This window comes from Chlorocebus sabaeus, chromosome 1, assembly GCF_047675955.1.
Source record: "Chlorocebus sabaeus isolate Y175 chromosome 1, mChlSab1.0.hap1, whole genome shotgun sequence".
NCBI lineage: Eukaryota > Metazoa > Chordata > Mammalia > Primates > Cercopithecidae > Chlorocebus > Chlorocebus sabaeus.
The window spans coordinates 108546125-108562542 of record NC_132904.1 but is presented as its reverse complement, the minus strand read 5'-3'; the positions used below and the strand labels follow the sequence as shown (position 1 = coordinate 108562542).

General features: G+C 42.2%; 1 protein-coding gene across 1 annotated transcript; it reads right to left on the bottom strand.

The window, feature by feature from the left end:
• Positions 1–3891: 3891 nt before the first annotated feature.
• On the bottom strand, positions 3892–11374 carry PTS (6-pyruvoyltetrahydropterin synthase). Its single transcript, XM_008020874.3, has 6 exons — positions 11213–11374; positions 9024–9103; positions 7448–7470; positions 7005–7061; positions 4464–4534; positions 3892–4269 (listed from the first exon to the last, which is right to left on the bottom strand). Exons 1-6 carry the CDS (start codon positions 11293–11295, stop codon positions 4146–4148), a joined length of 438 nt encoding a protein of 145 aa, XP_008019065.1. The 5' UTR covers positions 11296–11374; the 3' UTR covers positions 3892–4145.
• Between the last annotated feature and the right edge of the window lie 5044 nt (positions 11375–16418).

The window sequence follows — 16418 nt, the reverse complement described above, 5'->3', positions numbered from 1 at the left end:
TGAGCTGGGAGGCGGATCCTTCCTGGTCAAGCCCTGAGATGACTGCAGTCTTATGAGTGACTCTGAGCCAGAGGTGGCCTTCTGGTGTGCAGAACTGAGATAATAAATGTGTGCTGTTTTAAGCCACTATGTTTGGGAGTAATTTGTTACGCAGCAGTAGGTAACTAATACATTCACCCAGCAGGGTGGTTATGAGGATGAAATGAGGTCATATAAGAAGTATTTAGCAAAATGCCTGACACCATAGTGGGCACTGCACAATTAGCTCTATTCTCCTTCTTCCATCTATTTCCACTGCCACCCCCACGGTCCAGGCACCCATCGCTTCATGTCTAGATTCCTGCAACAGTTTTGCAAATAGTTTCTTCACTTTCCTTTGTCCACCTGGTTGTCTTCTTTAAAAAACAAATAGATAGCTTGCTATTCCTCAAAAGATAAAGACTGATTGACATTCAAGGCCCTCCAGGCTCTCTCCAACCTGTATTTCCAAGTTCATTTCTCATTACACTCTCACACCTCACTACCACTCTACCAAGATCAATATATTCACTATAACCCAAATATATGTTGTATACTCCCACCCTAGTAACTGTGCTAATGAAATTTTACCCATTCAGTATTCATTCTCTCTTTTCTCCTGAGTTCCAAACCACCACTCTCCCTACCCCATCACTGAAAGTATCATTCCTCCACTAAGCTTTTCCAAACCTCATCACCCCATGATGATTTTTTTCCTTCTCTACATTAAGAATATTTACTCATTTGGCATGCAGGAACAAAAGTTCTCTTGAAGCAACTCATGAACAAATACCTAGAGTGTTAATGTTACTATGAACAATGTTTTTCTAATATGGTATCAGATCTGCAAAATTCCGCATTTAAAAAAAAAAAAAAATGTGGCCAGGCACAGTGGCTCACGCCTGTAATCCCAGCACTTTGGGAGGCCAAGGTAGGCGGATCACTTGAGGTCAGGAGTTCAAGACCAGCCTGGCCAACATGGTGAAATCCCGTCTCTACCAAAAAATACAAAAATTAGCCAGGCGGGGCGGTGTGCTCCTGTAGTCCTAGCTACTGAGGAGGCTGAGGCGCGAGAATCACTTGAACCCAGGAAGCAGAGGTTGCAGTCAGCTGAGATTACACCCCTGCACTCTAGCCTGGGCGACAGAGTGAAACACTGTCTCAAAAAATAAATAAATAAATAAAAATAGAAATAAAAAATGAAAGAAGTCGGGCCTCTTTCTCATGACACCTCAGAGACGATCAGCTGCTTCAAGATGCTTCAGTGATGAGGTAGGGAGAAAGGTGGTTTAGAACTCAGGAGAAAACAGGGAAGGAATACTGAATGGGTAAAATTTCAAGATAAAAAGCAAACCACGCTTTTTATGAGAAGCATATGGCCACAGAAGTTGCTGCTGGCACTCTGGGTAAACACTGGAAGGGTTACGCAGTCTGAATCAGTGGTGGGAACAAGGTTTCCTCATGAAGCAAGATGTCTTGACCCATGGCCATGTCTGCCTGCTGCTGGGTAAGGGGCATTCCTGTTACAGACCAGGGAGAGCTGGAGAAAGAAAGCAAGTGTGCCTTGTGGATGCCAATCCGAGCATTCTCAAATTGGTTATTGTTTAAAAAAAAAGGAGAGAAGGGGCCGGGCGCGGTGGCTCACGCCTGTAATCCCAGCACGTTGGGAAGCTGAGGCGGGCGGATCACAAGGTCGGGAGATCAATACCATCCTGGCTAAAACGGTGAAACCCCATCTTTACTAAAAATATAAAAAATTAGCCAGGCATGGTGGCCGGCGCCTGTGGTTCCAGTTACTCGGGAGGCTGAGGCAGGCGAATGGCGTGAACCTGGGAGGTGGAGCTTGCAGTGAGCCAAGATTGCACCACTGTACTGCGGCCTGGGCGACAGAGTGAGACTCCATCTCAAAATAAATAGATAAATAAATAAGGAGAGAAGGATATTCCTGGGCTGATCTTATGGTGTCTCATCTCCTGGGGCCCAAGATCTAGCAGAATCCGCAAACTTTTCAATCTCTTTCAAGAAGATGATATCTGCCAGTTTGTCATAAGCAAGCACTTAAACAAAGAAGGTAAGAAACCTAGGACCAAAGTACCCAAGATTCAGCATCTTGTTCCTCCACGTGTCCTGCAGCACAAACACCAGCATATTCCTCTGAAGAAACAGTGTATTAAGAAAAATAAGGAAGAGGCTCCAGAATATGCTAAACTTTTGGCCAAAAGAATGAAGGAGGCTAAAGAAGAGTGCCAGGAACAGATTGCCGAGAGACACAGACTATCCTCACTGCGAGCCTCTACTTCTCAGTCTGAATCCAGTAAAAAATAAGATTTTTAGCCAGGCACAGTGGCTCATGCCTGTAATCCCAGCACTTTGGGAGGCTGAGACAGGGGGATCACGAGGTCAGGAGATTGAGACCATCCTGGCCAAAATAGTGAAACCCCATCTCCACTATAATACAAAAAACTAGACGGGCATGGTGGCGCACGCCGGTAGTCCCAGCTACTCAGGAGGCTGAGGCAGGGGAATTTTTTGAACCTGGGAGGTGAAGGTTGCAGTAAGCCGAGATCACGCCACTGCGCTCCAGCCTGGTGACAGAGCAATACTCGGTCTCAAAAAAAAAAAAAAATTAAATTGAGTAACAAATAAGTAAGATCAGACTCTCAAAAAATCTGGAAATATTCAAATTGTCCCTTTTCAGAGTCTGTGTTTCGGAGTCAGAAATAACCTGAATGTTAAACATCCAGTTTGCAATTTATTTGCTGAATGATCTAAAGCAAATAGCTTAAACTTGCTCAACTTTAATTATCTTACCAACAGAATGAGAATACCAGCTTGCAGGGTATTTGTGTGAATTAAAACATAAAGTGCCTTCATAAATAATGGCTATCTGCCTTTCAAGTAATCAAACAAAACATTCTACATATAGAACATTCAAATTGTTTGATAACTAAAATACATTAAATATAATTGAGTGGCCATTTGCATTACTGTCAAACTTTGTATTTCTGCAATCACTAAAAAAGACTACTCTTTGCAAATTTTTCTAGAACAGTAATCACTGCAAAAGCCCTTTTACCATTTTCAGGCAACAACATTCTGGGAATTTATTGTATGCCAGTTGCTATGTGGAGAGAAATTCAGAACCCTGCATTTAAGAAATTTACAATACAAACAAGAACACAGAACAGTCTTTTGTGCAAAGTAAGCAAATACTTTCTTGTGGATTTAGTCACAAGGAAAAGATCCCAGAGAAGAATGCCAAGAATACAGTAAGTTTAAAATCAGAACAAAATGGGATCAATTAGGAAAAACTAAATACAGGAAATACTTTATATGGTAGTTGATCCTTTTTATGCTGACTGTAGAGTTTAAAATATATGATAATTCTGCAGTCTTCTGAGTTAAAATTATTCAAATGCCCATAAGGTTCAGAAATTCAGATGAATACACTGAATAAATAATTTACTGATATTCCATGATATGTTTAATGTGTTGTTCCTCACTACCAATTCATAATTCAATACACTGTGCAAAATTGTAATAAACGATGTGCTCTAAAGCAGCATTTCCACCAATCTTTGTACATGTATCCACAACACATTGCCTCAGATGATTTTTCACTGAATCCACTTTTGCCTTCAGCACACCCAACAAGTAGTAATCAAGAGAGTTCAATCTATCAAAAATATATATAGTCTCCAGACTTTGTGGTCACTTGAATTTTATTTCTTATAAGATTCACATACTCGAAGTCATATAAGCATTTTTAACCATGTATATTATACCAAGTAAAAATGAGTACTAAAAATGAGGTAATGGAGAAAACAACAAAATTAGATTTCTTTTGCTTTCAAATAATTCCACACCAAAACATTTTGCTGGAAATGAAGTGATTTTTAATTTATAAATAAAAAACTCTCTAAATGATTTTCAGAATATATTACAAGTTTAGTTTTAAATAGACTTAAATTTATAACAGGTCTTACAATGATTTCAATAAATAGGGACTCCAGAGCACAATGTGGAGGTACAACAATCACGTGCTGACCTCTTAATATTCCAAGGGAATCAAAATCTTTTTCAAACACAGAAGGAAACTGGGCTTTGTACAGTGTTAACCCCAATAGCTATTCTCCTTTATAAACTACAATATTATTGTCAGTTTCATATACTTTTACTTTATAAAGAACTCCTACAGGAAGAAATTTCTGGAGGTTGTCCCAGATATAAACAGCTACATTTTCAGTCGTGCTACAGGAAAACAAACAAACAAAGAAACAAAAATTCAAAATGCAAACAATAAAATTTCACGTTTAATATTTATACAGAATAGAAATTCTAGTTTTGAAAGATTTAATTAAAACTTCAGAAATCACACAACAATCAAATATTCAAATCAATTCTCATTTTACAATCTATACAAAACAAGGTATAGTGCCACCCACCTCACCACATCTGCAAAGTATGGCACATCCATATCCAGATTCTTATGATCAAGGGGCTGCATAATAGCCTCCTAGAGACAAAACCAAGGGAAAATATCATTGGCTCCATTTATGACTCAAATTCCAAATTGTTACACTTATGTCTCTAAACCTCACCTTATCACTTAGCCACTAACTAAATACTTGTAAGTACTAGATTTGAGTCTTACAAAGCAACCTTACAAAATTTTAAGTTGTGAAATAAAGTTAGGCCCAGCTGTTGGTAATGATTAGGAACCCTTGTTACTGAATAAAAAGAGGTGAGAAACCAAAAAGCAGAGAATCCTGGAGCTTTCTCGCAACACAAGCCACTGTAATTCAGAATTCAGTTTAGCACTCTGGGAATCCTGTCCAAAGAGTTAGCATAAATATTTTTCCGTAACACTGTCACACCTACGGAACAATGCCACAATATCATGAGGACAAAGATCCAGTGACTACTACATTTTATAAAGCAGATCTGACCGAAATTATGTAAGTAGTTCTACATTTCTGCTATGAGGAGTAATTTAAGAATGGTTTTGGGCTCACAGAAGGAAAAGTACAAATATGTAAAGACTATTACTCCCTAATGCTCATGTATATTAACATAATGTTTTTCCTCATCATCAGCAAGGATTAAATTGCCTTATTCTTTCTTTGCTTTTTGCTTTTAGCTACTGTTAAAAATCTAGAATTTGTGAAAGAAAATATAATTTTCCATACGGTGTAGTTTCAAGAAGGGTACATTAATAACAGTAATAGCAATCATTTCTTGAGAAAAGCTAGAATCATACAAAAAGAGTAAGTCCTAGATCAAATGGTTGTTGAAATAGATCCAATGAAGGGATGTTCCACACGAATAGCAAAAACATAGGTATGTTTGCTTCATCTTCAATCCCAGTTCCAGTCCCAATTTCTCCAGTAAAGCCTCTTATGCAGGACTTTTTGTTTTCTTTTGTTTTGTTTTTAGAGACAGGGTCCCTGTCATCCAGGCTGGAGTACAAGTGGCACAATCACAGCTCACTACAGCCTTGAACTCCTGGGCTCAAGCAATCCTCTCCCCATGGTAGGGTTCTAAGTTCACTCTATATGCCACGATGAGTCACTTTCACTGATGAAAGTGTGTGGTGTCCTTCAGGCACACAAAAGCAGAAAACAGCATAGAGAACCCCTCCTCCAGTATTTAGTCATATGTTGAGGGCTTTTATGTTGCTTTCTTATCTCTTTCCTTTCTTTCTTTTCTTTTCTCTTTTTCTTTTTCTTTCTTTCCTCTCCCTTCTAATTTCCTCCCCTCCCCTCTACTCTCCTCCCCTCTCTTCTCCTCCTGTCTCTGTCTCTCTCTCTCTCTCCCCCACGGTCCCCCCAACCCCTGCCCCAAAAATGCATGCAGGCCCTATCTCTATAACTTTCCTAAAGTACTTTGAGCACAGTGCTGTTTCTTCATTCACTCATTCTTTTCCTCATTTATTAAATCAACAGTTATTTAACAATTACTATTCTTCACCTCCTAGAAAAAGTAATGTATACACTCTGTGGGCTACATCTCATTCATCTTTGTATACTTAGCTCACAAACTGATGCAAAGTAGACAAATTTGTTGAATATATGAATAATGTGAAAGAAGTAAACATCACTAATAACATCATTTTAATAAAGCAAATGTCAAATTTCAGAACAAAACTAAGCTGCAAGTGAAATGACGGCATAATAACCAGCTGGATGGAAAGAAATCTACTCCCAACATTGCAAATAACTAGCCACACGATCTGCGGCAAGTCCGTTAACTGTTCAGCATCTCTCAATCTTAATCTACGGATTGAAGAAGTTGGTTTGAATAATCTCCAAAGTCTCTTACAAAGCAAGAATTCTATAATGACACAATCAGTTAAGTTCTTCACTGAACCCCTTGTGTGTTATCTCTATGATGTACTGCTCTGGTGGGTTTATAATAAATCTAGAGTGAATAACATGGTGTGGTATCTAAATCTATGATCAAAGGTACAAGGAATATTCAGAGAGGGAAGAGAAAGCTCCAAGGAGAAGGCCAGGAGCAGTGGCTCATGCCTGTAATTCCAGCACTTTGGGAGGTCAAGGCAGGACGCATTTGAGACCAGCCTAAACAACATAGTGAGACCCCTACCTCTACAAAAAGAAAAATTTGCATTGGCTCTGTGCCTACTAAAAAAAAAAAAAGTAAGTCTCAAGGATAAAGCTATGTCTTAAAAGAAATGGAGAATTTGTTAACTGAAGGAAATCAGGATATTCCAACAAGGAATACAAGGTGAGCATGTTATATTTCCTCCCACTGCTGTAACACAACTGTGACTAATTTCCGTTAAGTCACCAAAACACCTTTACGGGCCATGCGAGTAGTTCCTCCAACTATACCCCAACACCCACATCCAATTCTACTCACAGAGTCATGGAACCTTAGGAGATAACTGGTTGGGGAGGTAGATGGGGGCCACCAAATATTATACTTAGGGAATAGCATATAATAAGCACCCAACATGCCATTACCTCCATATATTTTTTGAGATCAGCCAAATTCATAACCATTCCCGTAGCAGGGTCAATCTAAAGAATAAACAAAGGTGAATATTACTCTCATAGGCTCTCCATATTAAGTGGCTGGCAAATTATTAAAGGCAGTACAGTATGCAGAGACTGTGCCCACATTTGCCTTCATCCCAGAGATAATCACTGACCTCAGCGTGGAAGCACCATGTACTTCAAGCATCCTTTTCATTGTATAGCCCTTCTACCTGTCCACACACAGCACATTAAAGACAACACTTTGGTAGAGGAGAGGCCTGGAATGGCAGCAGTTCACCACACACACATATACAAGGGCCAACAATGAGCAATACTGACTGGAACAGTTTTCAACACAGAATCCACCACACTGGCTGAAAGAGAGCCCAGCAATCTGCAAAAACCACACAAATATTTTCTGCACATACCTCTCCATGTACTGTCACCACAACTATGGAAAGGAAACAAAATACCAAAAAAACAGCATGACTTTCAACAGATTAACATCCAAGCACAAGTTAGCAACATACAAGCACAAGTTGGCAACATAAATTATTAGATCTGTCCCCAAAAGCTATACTTAAATATTCACCCCAAAACATCTGTTATGTTAGTTAAGATTTTTTTTTTTTAATCAACCAAAGCAAGACGCAAGCAAGACAAAGGAGCTTAGTGGGAACTTTGGCTAAGCAGAGGCACTCAGCCAAGGCTGAAAAGGGTGTAAATTCTGCTTATAATGTTAATGCACTAGGGAGCATCAAGATGCTGCTCAATCTCTGCCTGTAGAATTAGAAATTGTACTTGCAGGAGTCCAGCTACACAGCAAGCTGGTCCAATACTGAACAGTACCTTTCTGAACAAGCAATACTACTGGGCCTTAAATTCTTATCCCCTTACTCACATGAACGTATACAAAGTCTAAAGTAATGCTTTGTAAATTAAAAAGTGCTTGTGAAAAGCATTTGAAAAATCTTGGCCAGGCGTGGTGGCTCATGACTGTAATCCCAGCATTTTGGGAGGCCGAGGCGGGAGGATAACCTGAGGTCTGGAGTTTGAGAGCAACCTGGCCAACATGGTGAAACCCCATCTCTACGAAAAATACAAAAATTAGCCAGGCGTAGCGGTGGGCAACTGTAATCCCAGTTACTCGGGAGGCTGAGGCTGAAGAATCGCTAGAACCTGGGAGGTGGAGGTTGTAGTGAGCAGAGATCACGCCATTGCACTCCAGCCTGGGCAAAAAGAACGCAACTCCGTCTCAAAAAAAAAAAAAAAAAAAAAAAGAAAAGGAAAAAAAATCTTGATCAGTGCTTTACACATTAATAACTTTCACGAATGTATGTATTTTAGTTCTATACAAATACCATTAGGTATTACGTGATAAGTAAGTACACTGAGACTGAGATACCATAGATTAAGGAAGAGACAGTAGCTAAACCAGTAATCCTAATCTGACACCTTGTCTGGTCTTTTTTTATGCCACCACCACACACTGTTTTATACTCTATGGCTTATGTAGCTGTTTTTTAAGGCAGGCTGTACCTCAAAGAATGAAGTCTCTTATCTTTGGACAAATTACCTACTTTCTTGGAACACTGCTGGCAAAGCTTTAGACCAAACCTATTTTTCTGCCATATATTACATTCCTAGGCAACATTCTCATTTTGTCAGTCATTACTTACTCAAAGAATAAAATCTAATTTTAACATTAGCCTCAGCCACACCTAATCAGAAAGAAATTTATTGTGTACTCTAGGACAAAGAAAAATGCTTTAAACCATTCATTGTTTTGGTCTGTTTGTAAGAGTTGACAACTGTAAGGTAAAACTTAACACACATCTAACCAAGACAACAGATCCTTTCATTCTGAACTCCCATTTAACTTCTCATTCAAGGCTCAAAGCATTCACACTGTGTCCGTAAGTTTTCCCATTCATTGTGTCTACATTTGCTGAATACTCTTTCATCCTTATTGAAGGGCTGAAATGTCATCAGTTTTTCTCTCACCTTTATAATTGTGCCCATGGCCATTTGGATTGCTGCATTTCCCAAACAGTTTCAAGTTTTCTTCATCACTCAGAAATTTACTAACCAAAAAAAAAAAAAAAAAAAAAAGTCAGCATGACACAAGTATCACATCCAAACCCCCTTCTCTGTTCCTTATATTTATATTTGCTCTGATCTTTGAAAAGTCTCCCAATTTGTTATTACTTTAGCTCACCAAACGGGGAGTCAGAAATCATGTTGATTTTTATTACTCATGTATATGTCAGAAACCATGGCATACTCCCTACTTAGAAGACTGTACCATACAAATTAGCACAAACAAACCTTAACTTCAAGCCCCTTGTTCCACAGCAGCTGATCTGCTCATGGGACTTCCGCTTTTCAATTCAACATTACTGAGTGCCTACAATGTATTAGGCAAGTGCTGAATGAAATAACAGCATATAATGATAAACATAGATGGTGATCCGCAAAGTGGCTATCTCATTTCTCTCAGAAGCTAAACTACTCATCCAGAAAAAAAAAAAATTTTTTTAATTTCGTGACCTGGTAAGTCTCCTATTTAACAATCTTGCTTTATACTATGTCTCAATGACTGCCTCATGAGAACTTTACCAATCTGTTGAGGAATATTCAAAGCAGGTGAATTTTTAAAATTACAAACTTTGACTGTTGTCTCAGACAGAAACCAAATTGCTTAATGAATGTTTACACTTACAGACATCCATTCAATTTTGCATCTTCTATGAGGCCTTACCACCCTCAGGTGTTTATGCCTCTTATTATACAACCCCTTTCTTTTTGAGATCCTCTTTATGATTCCCCCCAATGTAGTTTGGATGTTTGTCCCCTCCAAATCTCATGTTGAAACGTGATCCCCAATGTTGGAGGTGGGGCCTAGTGGGAGATGTTTGGCTTATGGGGGTGGATCCCTTATGAACGGCTTGGTGCCCTCCCTGAAGCAATGAGGGAGTTCTGGCTCTATTAGTTAATGGGCGAGCTGGTCGTTAAAAAGAGCCTGGCACCTCCTCTCCTCTCTCATGCTCCCTCACTTGCACTGTGAGTTGCCTGCTTGCTCCCCCTTCGCCTTCCACCACAAGTGGAAGCTCCCTGAGGCCTCCACAGAAGCAGATGCTGGTGCCATGCTTCTTGTACAGCCTGCAGAACCAAATAAATCTTTTTTCTTTACAAAACACCAATCTCAGTATTCCTTTACGGCAATGCAAAATGGAATAACACACCCCCACTTTCTCCTGCTCAGCCATTTCTTGTATTTAAAGTGCTAAAGTCTTTTGCACAAAATTCTCTCAGTGTACCCTCCACAACATAGGCCAGATTGGAAACCCCATACAAGACCCCTGATGCATCCGTTACCTAGCACAAGCCCTGACAACCAAGAAACAAAACCTCGTTTAGCGAATGGAGGGATGAATCCCGTTAGATAGCAATGGTCATCCTCATTTCACAGACGACGATACGGAAGGCCAGAGAGTGGAGCTTGTTAGTGAGTGGTAAAACTCCTCAAAATCAACTCTTCAGTGCATGCAAGCGGTATGTACGATCGGGTTTCAAATCCCAACTATGCTGCTTGCTTCGGAAACTGAACGTCTGGGCTAGTTGTTTTTTGTTTTCTTTTTTTTTTCTCCTAGCCACTAGACCACCAGGGACTGGGTTCCTTCTGTCTTTGGTTTAAAAGGAGCTAAAACTTGTAATTACATTAGATATGGTCGCCAATGCTTCTGGCATACAAGATTAGCTAACATTTACTGGGTGTCTACGCCGCGGCAGGTACTGTATAACATAGGCGAGTTTAACACCGCTGAGCTTCACAACAACCCTGTGGCGTACACCAAGGGACTCCTAGGGGCAGAGACGTTTCTTCGAGACGCAGAGCCGGACGTGGGCCCCACACTCAGACGTGGGCCATCGCCCTCCGCAGTCGGCTCCGTTAACCATCAAGCTCCCCGACCCCTCCAGGGCTGGGGCCACTCCAGCCGCCATCGCGATGCTCGGGGCCGACCGAAGACCAGCGAACGCGACCAACGCGCGCCGCCCTCCGTACTCAGCGTCGCCCCAGAAGCCCCGGCGCCCCTCCCGGGCCCGACGTCAGCACGACCCCAGCCCCGCCCCGGTGACGTTCCGGGGCCCGGGGCCCGCCGCCCAGCGCTGCACCTGTGTGCACACTCTACCTGTACAATCGGTGGCTCGCGCTGAAGGAGATGCGGCGGGACACTTGCGCCTGGCGGGGACGGCCGCCACCTGCCGTGCTCATCTTCCCGGCGCTGTCTGCACTACTCGGCCGGCACCTCCTCCCGCCGCGCGGCCGGTGCCTCCTCCCACCGCGGCTGCGCAGTGCGCTTCGGCGCGCCCCTGAGAAGCGCGGCTCCACTTCCGCTCCGGACAATCCTGGCCTCCGTAGACTGTTAGGGGTGTCTCGCGCTGTCTGAATCTCTTCGAAGAGCAAGAGTTCGGACACCTAAACATACCCTGGAGCGGTCAGGGTGGGTGGGGACCCGGTGTCGTTGATCAGTTTGCCCCTCCTGAGGTCACGCCACGTAGTTAGGGCCCGTCTGGGCACACTTTGGGTCCTGAGTGACCTCTCTGAGCCTTCCCTCCCACTCTCTCCTGTAAAGCTCCAGTGGCTGGTGACTCTATTGGATGAGCCCCATGGCCGCAGTCTGCTTTATAGACCAAAAGGAACAGGAATTGAGCCAGGCGGGCGTGGTGGCGCACTCCTGTAGCCCCAGCTATTGAGAAGGAGAGGGATCCCTTCAGCCTAGGAGTCCAACCCGGGCAATGAAGAAAGACCCTCCTTTCTTTTTCTTTTCTTTATTGTTATTGTTATACTTTAAGTTCTAGGGTACTTGTGCACAATGTGCATGTTTGTTACATAGGTATACATATGTCATGTTGGTTTGCTGCACCCATCAACTCGTCATTTACATTAAGTATTTCTCCTAATGCTATCCCTCTTCCAGCCCACTACTCCGTGACAGTCCCCGGTGTGTGATGTTCCTCGCCGAGTGTCCATGTGTTCTCATTGTTCGACTCCAACCTATGAGTGAGAACATGCGGTGTTTGGTTTTCTGTCCTTGTGATAGTTTGCTGAAAATGATGGTTTCCAGCTTCATCCATGTCCCTGCAAAGGACATGAATTCATCCTTTTTATGGCTGCATAGTATTCCATGGTGTATATGTGCCATGTTTTCTTAATCCAGTCTATCACTGATGGACATTTGGGTTGGTTCCAAGTCTTTGCAATTGTGAATAGTGCTGCAATAAACATAACGTGTGCATGTGTCTTTATAGTAGTAGCATGATTTATAATCCTTTGGGTATATACCCAATAATGGGATCACTGAGTCAAATGGTATTTCTAATCCTAGATCCTTGAGGAATCGCCACACTGTCTTCCACGATGGTTGAACTAATTTACACTCCCACCAACAGTGTAAAAGCATTCCTATTTGTCCACATCCTCTCCAACATCTGTTGTTTCCTGACTTTAATGATCGCCATTCTAACTGGCGTGAGATGGTATCTCACTGTGGTTTTGATTTGCATTTATCTGATGACCAGTGATGAGCATTTTTTCATGTGTCTGTTGGCTGCACAGATGTCTTCCTTTGAGAAGTGTGTGTTTGTATCCTTTGCCCCCTTTTTGATGAGGTTTGATTTTTTCTTGTAAATTTGTTTAAGCTCTTTGTAGATTCTGGATATTAGCCCTTTGTCAGATGGGTAGATTGCAAAAATTTTCTCCCGTTCTGTAGGTTTCCTGTTCACTCTGATGGTAGTTTCTTTTGCCATGCAGAAGCTCTTTAGTTTAATTAGATCCCATTTGTCTATTTTGGCTTTTGTTGCCATTGCTTTCGATGTTTTAGTCATGAAGTTCTTGCCCATGCCTATGTCCTGAATGGTATTACCTAGGTTTTCATCTAGGGTTTTTATGGTTTTCGGTCTAAATAAGTCTTTAATCCATCTTAAGTTAATTTTTGTATAAGGTGTAAGGAAGGGATTCAGTTTCAGCTTTCTACATATGGCTAGCCAGTTTTCCCAGCACTGTTTATTTAATAGGGAATCATTTCCCCATTTCTTGTTTTTATCAAGTTTGTCAAAGATCAGATGGTTATAGATGTGTGGTGTTATTTCTGAGGCCTCTGTTGTGTTCCATTGGTCTATATATCTGTTTTAGTACCCGTACTATGCTGTTTTGGTTACTGTAGCCTTGTAGTATAGTTTGAAGTCAGGTAGCGTGATGCTGCCAGCTTCATTCTTTTTGCATAGGATTAAGACCCTCATTTCTTTAAAAAAATTTTTAAACAGAACAGGAATTTGAGAGCACAAATAAGACCACGTGGCAACAGTCCTTTTGACTGTTGTGTAATGATTCTTACTAAGGGAAATTCTAAAGCCATTCTTATCCACAAGTGTGTATGGACCCATTTATCACTCTGGGTGGCATAGTGTGAACAAAGGCACCCGTGAACACATATTAGCAATTCTTCTGCCAGTGTAGACACATTGAGAGTGAAAGGATCTTGTTTCCTCACATCTACTCACAAGGGTGTCCAAACTACACACAGTTCCTAGAATCATGTCACCTCTTGCTTCCATTCATTCTTTCATTAAATGTTTATTGGGAATCTACTATGTGGCTGGCATTGTTCCAGGTACTAGGGAGGACAGCTCCACTGTATATGAGAAAAATCAAATGATGAAAAGCAGGACAAGTCAGTGATTAATAATGGACTTGGAAAAGTTTTCTTTAAAAAGAAAGATAAAATCATGGGGGTAATAGAAATAAGCTCAAATGGTGATTTCCCTCAAATATCTCCTACTTATAGCTATATATTCTGTTTGTTCTACATTAAACTACTAACAGGTTATTTAGCAAACACTCTCCATACATTTTCAGATGTTTGTCTCATCTACCCCACTGTACTGTAAAGAAAAAACTTCAAAGAACATGTAGAGATTTTTGAGATAGACTATTTAATTCAATACTTTCACTTTGCAGATAAGAAAATACAGCCCCAGATAAGTGAATTACTATTGCAAGATCACTCAGAACAGAAACATTATTTCCCAGGTATGGACTATCTCAGTGATAAATACTCTCTAGCAGTCAGTGGTTACACAAATAGTTGCCCATTCCAAAACCAGCTTAAAGAATCAAAATAAAATGAAAGAGTAAGAGAAATTTCTGCAAAATTGTTTTTATTAATAATACTTGTTTTAGTAAAATATTTCACTGCATTTGCAGAGTTGAAGTTTAACCTGTTTGGAAATAGGATTGTTGCACATGTATTGAGATGAGGTCTTTAGTATGAGCCCTAATCCAACGTGACTGATGTTCTTGTAGAAAGGGGAAACTTGAACTCAAAAACTGACACATACGGAGGGAAGATGATGTGAAGACACGGACAACACCATCTGCAAGCCCAGAAGAGGGAACTGGAACAGCTCTTTCTTCAAAGCCCTCAGAAGGAACAAACCAACTTTGATTTTAGACTTCTAGCCTCCAGAATTGTGAGACAATTCATTTCTGTTAAGACCTCTGTGGTACTTTGTTATGGCAGCCATAGCAGACTAACACAGTAACCAATAAGCAAATAACATTTCTTTTAGCTTTCAGTTCTTTGAGATCAACAGCCGTTTAGGTACAGTTCCCACTTCACTCTTGCAACATTTACTGGCTTGTCCTCGGCTGTGTTGTCTCAGAAGGCTAACTTCTATTAAAAGATCCCATAAGGGACCCTGGCCAGCCTTCCTGCCTCAACTCCCCTGCTGTCTCCAGGGCAGGTGGCAGGCATGGGTACTTGCATTTCACTGGAGTGGTTTCTTGGATCTCTGAGGGGAAGGAACAGCAGAAGAGGCCCTTCTTCCTCACCCAGGGTGAAGGGTGGTTGGGGCCAGGAGTTTGGACCCTCCGGGTCTTGGGGGAAGAGCTGGGTAATACCTGGTGTCTGAGTGATTTTCTGCAGACCCTTCACCTCTTCAAGGACCACTCATCCTCCTTTCAGCCCCCTTTATGGGGGCTGGGCAGCTGTGGAGCCAGCCACAGAGGCTCTTACAGAAGCGAGGCCTGGAGTAGCCTGCACCAAGTAGCAGGGTCAGGGTTCATGTGCTCCTCCTCCTGCCACAGGGGCTGCACATCCCATTGCCCCACTACTGCTTTCTGTCTCCCTCTGTCTAGCTTCCAGGACAGGAAGCAGGCCCCACCTAGGGCTGCAGGCAGTCTGGCCTGTGCCAGCATGGGCTCCTGTGCCCACCAGCCTCAAAGGTGCTGTGCTTTGTGCTCTTGGCTGCTGTGCTGGGACAGAATGGGATGCCAGGAAGAGAAGAAAGGGGGTGCAGTCTGAGGCCACCACCCCCCTTCCTATCTAAGGGAGGGCTGAAGACAAGGGGCTGGCATTCAGTGGGCAACAGAAAGGAGAGGCCCCTTGAAGCTGCTCAATCAGAGGCCCCCTGTCCCTCCTTTTGCCCTCCTCAGGACTAAAGACCTGGAGGGGCTGGGTGTGGGGCTGGCTTTTGGAGTGTGGAGGTGAATATGTGGGAGCAGAGATTATGAATAACTCAGGGCAGTGCACGGTGCACCAAGAGCAGGGCTGTGTGTGGGAGGCTGCGGCCAAGATTGCCTCAGCTCCTCCCCCTCAGGCTGGAAGGATAGCACAGGCTGGGGGCTGAGGGTGGAGGGTCTCAGCTCTGCTGCCCCCACCCCGGTACTAGCCTAGCTTCCCAAGCTGTGGCTTAGAGGATAGTTGGCTTCCTGCCTCTCTCCTCTAAAGCAGCAAGTCTGGGAAATCCTGGGGTGAGTGGAGTCACCCCACCCCTAGTTGCTGGCAGAGACTGAGACTAAAGCATCACTTAATAAACCCTCCCAAGCCCCCCCTAAAAAAGATCCCATAAGATACTCCAATGAACATATATTGGCAAGGCAGGCCCCATATCTATCACCTTCCAGTCCTCATTCACTTATTAAGTTTAAAAAAAAAAAAAAAGAAGTGTTTATTTAACATCTACTGAATGCCAAGTGCACTGCTAAGTGCCAGGGGCGCAGTATGAGTAACAAACACATGGTCCCTGTCCTCATACAGTTCAAGCTAGTGAGGGAGCTAAACACAGAAATAAATCATGATAAACTAAAAAAACTCAGTAATTCTCCCTCAGGAAGTAAAAGAAGGCTTCAAAGAAGAGATGACTTTTGAGCTGGATTTTAAGATTCGCCAGGTAGGTAAGGGAATTCCAGGAAGAGAAGACAATGTAAGCAAAGGAATGTGGAAAAGTACAGCTTGTTTAGTGCATATTGATGAGTTCTTGGCTACAATGGGGAGATAGGTGAGAGGTAAGATTGGAAACATTGACTGGGGACCAAATTATTGAAAGGTCTTGAAT